This window comes from Furipterus horrens, unplaced genomic scaffold (assembly GCF_987537825.1).
Source record: "Furipterus horrens unplaced genomic scaffold, mFurHor1.1.pri manual_scaffold_7, whole genome shotgun sequence".
Classification (NCBI taxonomy): Eukaryota; Metazoa; Chordata; class Mammalia; order Chiroptera; family Furipteridae; genus Furipterus; species Furipterus horrens.
Window position 1 is genome coordinate 22,641,746 of NW_028327177.1, and position 12,261 is coordinate 22,654,006.

Genomic DNA, 12,261 nt, shown 5'->3' on the forward strand with positions numbered 1-12,261 from the left:
TCATCTTCTATCCACAGCATTGAAAAGTGCACATTGTAGACACTCAAAAAATTTGTTGAATGAAGAGATGGGTGACTATAATTGTAAGAAAATGTCTTCTAATTTACATAAAAATGTAGTGCCAGTCTACATACACTTAAACTATACCAATTCATCTCTATGTGCAGGAATTATTTTTAAATTCCTATAAAACTCACAGTAACAAACTTATTCTTTAAAAAGGGACATAAAACCAAGTATAAGTGAAAGCATCTAACTTTTAGTGAGCATCCAAATGTTAAAAGGTGTTTTTGTTTTCTCAATTAAACTGAAGGAGCTTTAAAATCAAGGTGAACTCTCTTCACAATCTTAAAAACAAGTAAAAAATCAACAAAAATGCAGACTAGTGCAGCCACTATGGAAAACAGTATGGAATTACCTCAAAAAACTAAAAATGGAACTGCCTTTTGAACCAGCGATTCCACTGCTAGGATTATACCTGAAAAATCCTAAAACCCTAATTCAAAAAAACCTATGCACCCCTATGTTCATAGCAGCTCTGTTTACAATAGCTAAGTGCTGGAAACAACCTAAGTGCCCATTTGTAGATGAGTGGATCAAAAAACTGTGGTACATTTACACAATGGAATACTTGTAGCAGAAAGAAAGAAGGAACTCCTGCCATTTGGGACAACATGGATGGAACTGGAGAGAATTATGCTTAGTGAAACAAGCCAGGCAAAGAAAGCAAAATACCATATGATATCACCTAATACAGGAAACTAAAGAGCAACACAAACAAACGAACTAAACAGGCAAAGACTAGAATAGTAGTCAATAGGGGGGAGGGGGGAGGGAGAGAAGGGGGATAAGGAAGGGAAGGGTCTAGTCAAAGAACGTGTATGAATGACTCACGGACATGGACAACGGGGAGGGATATGATTGTGGGAGAAGGGATGGGCTGGGAGGGGGGAGCAATGGGGGAAAAATGGGACAACTGTAATTGAAAAACCAAAAAATAAAATTAAAAAAAAATCCAATAAACAAATACAAAAAGACAGCTGGTGATATATACCAAGACATTACAACCAATGAAAATTTTATACACTAGTGGCAAAAGATGTTTAAGATTTCATAGTCAATTTAATTTTGATCATGCTGAAAATAACACATTAGTCTATATAACTAGTTGGATAACTAAAATTATTCCATAGACCATTCACTGGTATTTATTGTTCAAGTCCAAAAAGGGCTGGTATATAGTAACTATAGCCTTAAGTTTGGAATGGAGAGTCTAGTTGTATGTTAACACTTCTACAGTCTAAGGAAATATTGCTGTAATAATTCACTGTAGTTCTTTCACAATAGAGTAAATTATGATTTCTCTGAGAATAATGAAAAGACATATTTCAAAACATTTATAGTCCTGGATGATATTCAGAAGGAAGCTGATACATGTGACCCAATATGAATCCCTAAAGTCACTTGTTTATATTTTTTCCCAATACTGACTGTGAATCGGTGATCATCAATCAACTGTTTCTAATGGGTTTTGACAAATGGCGAATCTGGGAAAAAGGGATGGTCAAGGTTATAGGTGTAGGCTTTTGCTATGAAAGAGAATGAAATCAATTGTTCCCTATGGGAACTGAACTTGCAACCTCAGATTCATTGACTTCACAAGAAAGGAAACTCCTCTAAGCAGATCAAAACTTACCAGACAATTATCTTTAAAATGTGATTCATGTCTAGTTGGCACTAGTACTTAAAAATGAAAGTAAAATATTCTGTTTTAGTAATTATCTTATTATTTAACAAGAAACAATTTGAGGTATATATACAGAGAAAAATAAATGTCTAAGAAGTTTCCTATAAAGGTTTAATTTTTAAAAAGCTGTTTTTAAAGGCATATAGCTCAAAGCTGAAAATGGTTAAGAATTCTAAAAATGTAATGCATTTACTTAAAGTGTTTAGCCCAAATCAAAATAGCCCAAATTCTGTTAATAAGGATGTTACTTCTATTTGAAAAGACATATTATAAATAGAAACACATTTTGGAACTTTTCAGAATTCAGTAACTTGACTTGCATCCAAATCATCACACTGTAACTTGGTGTTATGTAATTTCGGGGACACATTTTTATTTCTCTTGAGTTTTCATTTTGACTATATTATTCTTTCCTTTCTGCTTCACCTAATTTAGTTGCTCCTTTTCTTGTTCTCTAAAATGAACTTACTCCTCTATGCTCTGGATCTATACTTTTCTAGTTGAACAGCCACAGTTACATAAGGATTCTTAAGTTTTGGGCTCCCAAACCCACTCTCTCTTACCAGTACCTAAATATATATTAGTCATTCATTCAACAGGCACTTACCCTGCTGAGAAATACAGAATCTTGCCAGCTAAGCTTTTCCTATCACTTGGAAAGTCTTATTTTTATTTCAGTTAGAAACAATAGTTTTATATTTACATCTAATCTTTTCCTTTTTTTCTCGCTTCTCTAATAAAAGGCTGTTGAAAACTGACTAATACATTTTACAGTAAAACTCGGGGTAAAACTTCCCCTGGCAATCTCTACTTTAGTCACATTTTCCCCCTCTGTGGGTTCTGATCTGTCCAGAGACAATTCAAGACTCTCCTTCCTCTGCCATTGCAAATACTATCCCTGAGAGTCTGCCTTTTAACAGTGTAAATAGGGCAAGTCATTTGCCCTTAGTGGCTAAGGCAACTTTTGAAGAAAAATCCTGATTTTACTTCCTCTTTAGAATAAATAGGCTGCTTCTCTCCCTCCAGTTCCCCCCCCCCAACTAAATCCAGGTGCCAAAGAATAATAAGGAATGATTCATTTCTTCATATATTCACTGAAGAAGAACTTAGATAAAAGTACTATAAATCATGTAAATAATCTAACAAAGCAAAGTATCTACACTTTTAAATTTGCATCTTTCTCAATTCCAGGATTCTAACACACTCTTACTTTTGGATGCAAAAGAAAATTCATATTAGTTTTCATCTCCTAGTAGAGTATTATTAAGCTTGCCAACATTCATAATAGCATTTTATACCATAAGCATACTCAATAAAGACCATTCACCACTCCTAAATTTAGTCAATACAGCCATAATTTACACAATTCATATTTTGTTATATTTGCAATCTATGGGCATGCTTGATGGAATAGTTAATTGACATATGATAAAATTTTGTCAGTCAATTGTAAGTACATATTTCTTTGACAATTATCAGCATGTTTTCAATATTTATGAAGGACTAAATCTGGTGAAAGAGTCAGCATACATGATGGGTCCTTTTCTAAAATAATAAAGGAGTTGAATTGACAAGACACTTTCTCAGAAATACAAGCTTTCTACACAGCCTTGATGTCTGCAATCCAGGAAGCTGCAACAAGACAGGGCCTCATCGGGTACCCTGAATGGCACAGCACCTTGTGACCCAGATGGGTGAAATGAATAACGCTACTATTATATGATGTCGCCCAGCCTTTACACGCGATGATGTCACCCCATAGCCATCAAATGCAGAGACCGCCATAGTAACTGTTCAGGGGACAAAGTCCATTTTTTGCAAAAGTATGTGAGTATATGTAGAAAAAATATACCTTAGCATTTATAACAGGGTTTTCTATGAATGGTATGGTTTAGGTTATATTTTATTTCTGCTTTATAATTTTCTGTAGTGTTTGACTCTCTGTAATTAGAAGATGTCTTTATTTTTATGACTAAATACAAGACATGTATTTGTATTTCAGGAAAAGAAGCCGTTTCTTCCCAAACTAAAAAAATAAATATCTATTTTGTTTCCTAAAATGCCCCAAACCTACCTTTTTAGGTTCCATACCATATTAAATCAGTTATCTGATGACTTCATTTTTCTGGCTAAAATTTGGGGCGCCTATGAGAGTAGCTGTTACTTTTCATGAACAATTGCGTCCCTGTGCTCAGCACAGCAGGGCACATTATAGATGCTCAATAGACTGGCACTTGCTATTGGGCTTCTTACGTTCACCCAGCCTCTCCTTTCTCCCACGCCTGGCTCTCACTGAATTACCTCCAGCTCTGCCGGGTGCCACACAGTCTTTAAGACACTGTGGGACAAAAACTGAAGTGTTCGCAGGCATCATGATGAAAACCGATCTGGGATCAAAAAGATGGTATTTGGCAAAAATCAGTGGAGCCACTCTAACTACTGGTTAACGTGTGTACGGTTAACACTGAAATAACGGGAGCCGAGGGCACAGGTGAGTCCGGGAGAACAGAAAGTACATGATCTATCTGAGGAGGGTCTCCATGACATCGCTACTCAGGACCACCCCAGGGGAAGTACAGCGCAGTGCTGCTGCCTTTCTCTTGTGCTTCTTTCCTATCATGATGCAGACTTGGCACTTTCTAGCCTGTTACATATCAGTGGAACAAAGATTTATAATTTGTAGTGTAGGTAGCTCACTTTACGTAATTTTAGAAGTTCAACTAAGCTTCTTATAGCAACAACCTCTTTATCTCCCCTAGAAAATCAGGGGGTTCCTCCCCTGCCCCCATACCCCACCCTCAATACTATTCCAATGCTCAACAGTGCTCCCAGGTGCAGACACTCGCTTCCTTCCAGAAGAACCTCCAGGATACCCACTCTGGAGGGCATTAAGGGAAACCTTCTGGTTGGAAATAGAAACTGGGGTACTTGTCCTGAAGACACACATAGCAAGGATATAGTTTTGATATGGACTCTTTCTGTTCTTACACAAGGAGTTTGGTGGTTAGGGGCACCAGCTGGCTGACTACATTCATTTCCCAGCTCCGCTCCTCAGTGGCTGTACCACACTGGGCAACTTACTTAACTTGGGGTGCTTGACTTCTCCATTTGTGGAGATGCAAATAATTGCCCTACATTTCTAATAAGGTTGTTGTGAGGAGTATGTGAGTAAATATCAGCTAATGTCTAAAAGGGTGCTTGGTACATGATAAATGCCAAGCACATGTTCTCTTGATAATATTTACTTAGCTTGCATGTTGTACATGTATGTTTTTAATGTTATATATGTTATGTGTAACATATGTACATGTTTTGGTCAGGTATATATCTTAAAAAATATTTTTACAAGTCTCCTTGAGGATAATTATCGGGAAGGAAGCCCTTAAAGTCTTTTTAAGAGCCCCTGGCATCACATCATTTCCCTCTTTGCACTATAGATACAGGGCCCTTTTCCAACTCTTTTGCCTCTTCACGTCTCTGGTTAATTATCTCTGCTATCAGCAACAATTCTCTCCCTCAGATCACGGCCTGGACACTGTCACCCGTTCATGGGTGTCTGCAGCTGATTCTGTTCATCCCTTTGTCTTTGTCTCAACCAGCATCAGCTCAATCCTTGTCTCCCTCTGGTGAACGTTTACTAAACTGGGAGATGAGTGAGACATCTGTGGTTTGTCACCATCTGACTCTTATAATCAGTTCCCACCACTCTGCCCACCCGACTGACACCGCAGTTTCCTGGAAGCTTGGAAATCTCGAGATTGGTTTTCTTTCTGAGGTTTCCAGGAAAGAGCCAGATTACTTTATATTTCTTCCACGGGTCATACACATAACTACTAGAGCAAGAACGTTTTTATTTTACCGTGTAAAAAGAGAACTTTCTTCTGCTGGGTATTTAAAAGCTGAGTGTATTACCTGATAAATTGTCAATATAAATGTAATTATCTTCACCTATGTTTTCTAAATTCCTAGGTTGACATAGGAATCACAATTAGGCATCAGTCCCTTCATAAGATCTCCAAGGTAAATTTTACAATCAGCACATGGATGTGGTCAGGTATGTACCATGTCATGATAGGCAGACCAAACTGTTCACAGATTGACATAGGTTTTGACTATAAACTCAGTGTTAATATGAATGAGGAAGCCAAGCCAAGGAGAGTTTGGCAGAAGTGAAAATCAGAAGAATGCAGATTGGGACAGCTACTGTGGAAAAGAGTATGAAATTTCCTCAAGAAACTAAAAATGGAACTGCCTTTTGAACCAGCAATTCCACTGCTAGGATTATACCTGAAGAATCCTGAAACCCCAACTCAAAAGAACTTACGCATCCCTATGTTCACAGCAGTACTATTTACAATAGTACTGGAATCAGCCTAAGTGCCCATCAGTAAGTGAATGGATCAAAACACTGTGGTACATTTACACAATGAAATACTATGCAGCAGAAATAAAGAAGGAACTCCTACCCTTCACAACAGCACAGATAGAAGTGGAGAATATTATACTGAGTGAAATAATCCAGTCGGTGAAAGACAAATACCATATGACCTCACCTATAAGAGGAACCTAATGAACAAAAGAAATAAACAAGCAAAATAGAACCAGAGGTATGGAAACAAAGCTCAGACTGACAGGGACCAGAGGGGGGTTGGGAGGGAGAGAAGGGGAAGGGTCTAGTCAAGGAACATGTAAGAATGACCGACCGATGGACGTAGACAGTAGGGTGGGGACTGACTGTGGGAGTTGGGCTGGGGGGCAGCACAGAGTAGGGGAGAGCAATGAGGGAAAAACTGGGACAACTGTACTAGAACAACAATTTTTAAAGAAGAAGAATGAAAGAGACAAACATGGACAGTGTTACTCTAACTTCAGACGATGAAGAAGCTGCCCTGAGAAGCAGATGGGGGTGTTTGGCACATACGTCTTCACTGACAGATGTAACCTACCAGGTGTATTCTGTCCTGACTCCTTTGAACATTGGAAGCAGATAACTTTCCTCGCTGTGATTATGTGGTATCAGTCAGACTTCTTAGATTCCCAACAGTTACACTACACTGGTCAGGCCAAATCAAGCATCCTTTGTACTTTCAAGTTACATATCTTATTTAAAATTAATAATCTGTCAACCCAGCTTCTTTTCCAATGTCAGTATGTTCATACCTGAGTTTCTGGATTTCAAAACAGAGAACCAGACCTTGGACTACAATAATTTCACTAAATTAATGTAGCTCTGTGAGGAATTCCCACAGAGAATTGATCAGTTACTATTCCCTTCTATTCATGTGTGTAGGATGATGCTTTCCTAAATATAGATTTAAGATGTTAGGAAATATAGAAGAATTACAAAGGTTAATAGGCAAGAAGGTTAACAATTTCTCAGCTGTGTGTAAGTGAAACAAATCGGTGATTTGTTTTGCACATCTTAGATGTCCTTCCTATGGTCTTCGCCAGCATGTGCAGAGCACAAATGCTAAGAGGGGCACTAAAGATGCCAACCCTCCCACAGTTGTGTAACAGCGGACAACTGTAATAGTGGAAAACCGCAACCCACCCCACCATTCTTTTGACAGGAGTCTGTAAGTGCTGACTCTGACTAATGCGTAGCTTGTAGATAAACAGCGTGTTTGCATAAGAATCCTGGGAACTAACTTCAAAAGATACAGACTCCGACCTTCAGGCATCCCACCTCCAGGAGATTTGCTGATGTTCAACTGTGGAGCCAGGATGATGTAAAGGCAGGATGACTAAACCAGGACGATGCACACTGGACCGTCACCTGCCTTATTGGAATGGACTGTGCTCGTCTGCAAAGAGAGAACTTTGCAACCCCCTCCCTTGATCTCTTTGCTTTGTTCCTCTCTCACTCCTTATAAAACCTCTGCCTGCACTGAGAGGCAGAGATGGGCTTTGAAACATGAGTCCCCCATCTTCCAGGTGGCTGGAACCTGAAAATAAACCACTTTCCTTTACATCAGCACTGCCTCTGGAGTACTGGCTTTCCTAGTGGCAGGCAGCTGGACCTGTGTAAGGCTACAGCTGTACAAAGGTGCAACTCTGGTAAAACAAATTAAATGCTCCCTGTATGAAAATCTAATGTAGAACATTAGTTTAGACAGAATTGAGGGCAAGTTGAATGAAAGGATCTAAGAATTATTTCTGTAAAATTTGAACCTTTGACATGGAACGAATTCTTTTAAGTTTCCTATATGTGAATTCTATAAGAAGCCTCCACCATTTGAAATTTTATTTTAGAATAAAAGCACTAATTTCCTATTGAATTACCTGCTTTTCTTTTTTAAAAAAACTGATTTACAATGCACAAATTTAAAGAACACCTACTAAATTATAGGTGCTGTGCTGGGCAAATGGGCTGGAATAACAATATATAATCTCTCTCTTTGTGGAGTTCACTGTACTATGGATGATCCTTAGTCAAATCATTATATCACATCAAGGCATCTATTAATTGAGGTACACCCCAAGGACAGGCTCCAGTGTTAGCCTGTAAACCAAGCCAGCCACACTCTGTGGTGAGGGATGACAATCATATATATCTATGTTTTACTCTGTCTCTCCCATTCCCTCTCCTTCTTCTTCACATTTGAATATGGTGAATTGGTATTTCACTTATTCAGCTCTTTAGATATTAAAAAAATACAAAGTTCAACAAAATGTTTCAGATTCATCCCTGCAAGTATTATTCTTCATTGCCATAGAAAGTTGTTGATTGTTTGTTAGAAAATTATCTTATGCTTATTTTTTAAAATCACAAACAGCTTTAAAAACATACTATAAGTAGAAGATTATTCAGAATGCCAGTTCTTTAGAGAGATAAATCTATAATTTTCTCTTCAATGTTGGGAGTCCTATTCAGTTCAGAATCAGGAATTGTGAAGAAACGTGCTGATGAGCGGTACCTACCGCACCCTCAGAGCCACGCTCACAGCTTGTGAGTCTGGTACCTGGGAATGTAACAGTTCACAGGAACATGGAAAGGCTGTTTTATTCCTACTCCTCTTTCCCACAGGGTGTGCTGAAAAGAAAGGCATTGGATGTTACTGGAAATAAGTGGGAGGCTTGAACCCTTTCCAGAGTCCCCAGGTACCAGAGTGCTGAAAGTGTCAATCTTTTCATTCAAGATTGCTCTCCTCGGCCTAACAAGGGACAACAATCTCTGTTAACCAGATTTTTCAAGTTCACACAGTACAACTTATAAAATATTGTTTCATGATATACATGTGTTTGCATTTGAGGTTAGAAAGCAATTCACTTACCATGATAAATTAGATACAGACATTGCGGGAATGCAGGGAGGAGTCTTGTGGAGCCGTCTTCTCTGGGATTCAGAGCAGGGAGAGGAGGTCAAGTAGACGAGAAAGCTGGGAGCTTTAGCTTTGCTGCTGGAAGGATGCACAAGCCACAGTCAGTCGCAGTTTGAGAAGACCTATAAAGAAGAGTAAGGAAGTGATATCTATAGTACCTGGTCTATATGACTTCCACCGATTTACTTCATCCAGTTAATAATTCTGTCATGTTATAAGACACACAAAAGAATATATGATTTTCTCCTTGAAGTACAAGATATGTCATAAACCAAAGATAAAATAAAACCAACCCTGTGATGAGCTTAAAGTTTTACCTTTAAAATGAATTGAAAGGTTATTAAAATGTTTATTTCCTCAAGTAGATAATTCCTTGATCACTCAAGGCAAGAATATGTTTTTAGAGGCACCCCATCTTGATTACCCATAGCAGATACTAAAACATGAGTTCTTGCACGAATTGTTATCATGTCCAAAGGTTTAACAAAAATGCATCATATAACTGAGTAACGTTTGAAGCCCAGAATCTTATTCATGAATAAAATGATTACAATAATTATCTTGGTAAAGTATAATCTCAATAATCTATTTCTGTTTAAGAGCTGTTCATATTTTTAATAAATATGTCAAATAAGGGGTCTTCTGTTAAATTTGCATACTATTTTCCTTAACATTGTGGTAAAAGAGTGACCTAAAGTGAACAGTGTGCCTTCATTGCATAGCCTTAAGGGGGCTGAATGGTAATGGGAAAAAATATAATAAAGATTAAATAAAATCTTTAATAACTTACCACTCCATATATTTTGAAAAATTTCCCCTAACATGAAGATATACTCTCATTCCCTTGTGACAAAGAGGCAGATGGTGGCTCTTAGTAATGTTAGAATTTTGGCTGAAAGCTATGAATTCATATATACTTACATGTGGAGACTGATATTGGATTTGTATAAAGATTGTGGATTATCAAAATGAACTGAAAATTTAAACTTGCTTGAAGATCCTAAAGCTGTTTTCTCTGGAAAGGTTGCATTGATAAGCAATGAATCATTTAAATGTCACTGAAAGAATAACAAGCCCACTACCGTGGCCTTTAAAAAACATCACCTCAGAAAAATGTAGACACAATAGGCTTTTTTTCTTTTTTGGGTGTGTTATGCAACTCATTAAACTTTATTGATTGCCTCAGGGCTGCATATCCTTGAAAAAATAAATCAGATAATGATAAGATGCAAATAAAATGAAGAGATGATATAATAACAAGATGAAGGTCAGAGTGATTATTGTAATCATTATGAATAATCACCATGAATTTTTTGTGTTCAGATATTATTATAAACATCTAGGTTTAAAATCAGAAAATTTTAATTCTCTAATATATATTTAATTTTACAAATTCACAGCTTATCAAAATCCAAGTTGGTAGTTATTGTAGGCAAAAGACATTGGGAATATATCACACTTTCTAACAATATTGCCAGAATCTGAGGACATTTTACTGAACTTTAAGGAAAAACAACACATTCTCAAAGAAAAATTACAGAGCTCAACAAGCAAGGACAACTTAATTCAAGACTATCTCAATAAGGGGAGAGGGACTGGATTCAACTCTGCTGAAATAAAAGGTGGGAGGTTTTTTAGGTAGCTGGGGTGAGCTTGTAGGAAAGTGCCAAGGGATGCTCAGGAGGTTGGTCGATGTGATTAGACCATCTGTGTTTGCTAATTGGCACTTAGGGAAGTTAGTCTCTGCCCTCCCACAGAAGCTTGGCAATAGGGCACTATCTCCTTTGATGACTACATTTCAAAGGGATGGCTCCCTGGTTCTTGAACAAGACATTCCTGGTTTGTAAAACTGGCAAGAGGATGGAAGAAGATTTATGTCTCAAAGGGGCAAAGAAAGGATTTACAATTGCAAGTTTTCTAAAGTAAATACTCTGAGAAAAGGCAGGGCAGGGTCCCCAGAGTCAGGAGGAAGCCTGTGTAAAGTTTAGTTAGGTGGAGGGGAAACGACAGGCAGTCATAGTCGACTCTTCGCTTATTAAGATACACCCTATACTGGTACATTGACAACATTTGACCATTTTGACCTACAAAAACGATGGCTTGAGCTAAGATCCTGAAATCAAATTTCTGTGCATCTTATTTCTACATTCTGTAGAAGCAAACAAATCTGGAGTTATGGTGTTTAATTATACTCTCTCTCACTCTAAAATGGACTTGCTGATTATTTTTATGTATTTACATAAATATAATGTGTATATGTGTGCATATGTTTCTCTCTGTGGGTTTACAAAAAAAAAAAAAAAGGTTAAAAATAAAGTTGGAAAAAAGGGCGGGGAGGTTAGTATAAAAATCAAACCGCAAAGGTCTTGAATAGTTCTTGAAGAAATATTACATATTTGCTTTAGAGCTTTCCCATAAGTTAGAGCAGGGAAAGAAGCATAAACTGTAATAATGTCCCCACATCCCCAGGACTAAGACAAGCCAGAAATTTAGGGTAATAGCTTTTCTGGTGTTGAAACCTGACACATAAAGACAGCATTTTTTTGTGTTGGCAAATATTCCACTAAACCTAACAGCTGATTTCACATCCCTGGTTTTTGCTTGTTTATTATTTCCTTTAACGATGTTCCTCAATGCAAAGTCTTGGCAAGTCCCCAAAGTATAATTCAGTAAAAGTTATTTAGTTAGGTATTAAAATAATGACATCCAAATACACAGTCTCTAAAGATGACATTAAAAAATATAAGAATTACATCAGGCAATATTACATACTTTTTTCTTTTTTGCTAACTGAACCCTAGATAAGAATCGGCTAATGCAGATTTTGAGATTGTGAAATGATCAGTTTGGGAAGCAGAATTTGGAGTCCCCGTGCCCTTAATCGGTGTAAGTCCAGATGCCTTAACAACCAAGATCAAGGTGGACTTGAAATCTGCTTTTTGGCATGTAAGCAATATAAAATATGGACTTTATAGCTGCTTATGCCATTATCATCCAGGGCCGTTTGAAATTAGAATCCATTGGAATTAAGGTCTTTTTCTCTATTCTCCTACAGCTACTCATGTGTGCTGCACATACACAGCAATTTTTATAGTACAGTTTATTTTGTCTTTTTCTTACCTGATGACATATATGTTAGACAGTGAATTCTTTTTTTAAAAAAATATAATTTATTTGTTTCTTTCTTTATTT

The 12,261-nt window shown here is 37.3% G+C and overlaps 1 protein-coding gene across 3 annotated transcripts in view; it reads right to left on the reverse strand.

Moving 5' to 3' along the window:
• Positions 1-12,261, reverse strand: part of OXR1 (oxidation resistance 1) — a 363,374-nt gene that overhangs the window by 282,203 nt on the left and 68,910 nt on the right. For all 3 annotated transcript variants that reach the window (XM_090283450.1, XM_090283452.1, XM_090283448.1), the window contains exon 2: positions 9,022-9,191. In XM_090283450.1, the coding sequence (XP_090139576.1) occupies positions 9,022-9,044 (23 nt within the window). In that variant the 5' untranslated portion in view covers positions 9,045-9,191. The remainder of the gene's footprint in view (positions 1-9,021; positions 9,192-12,261) is intronic.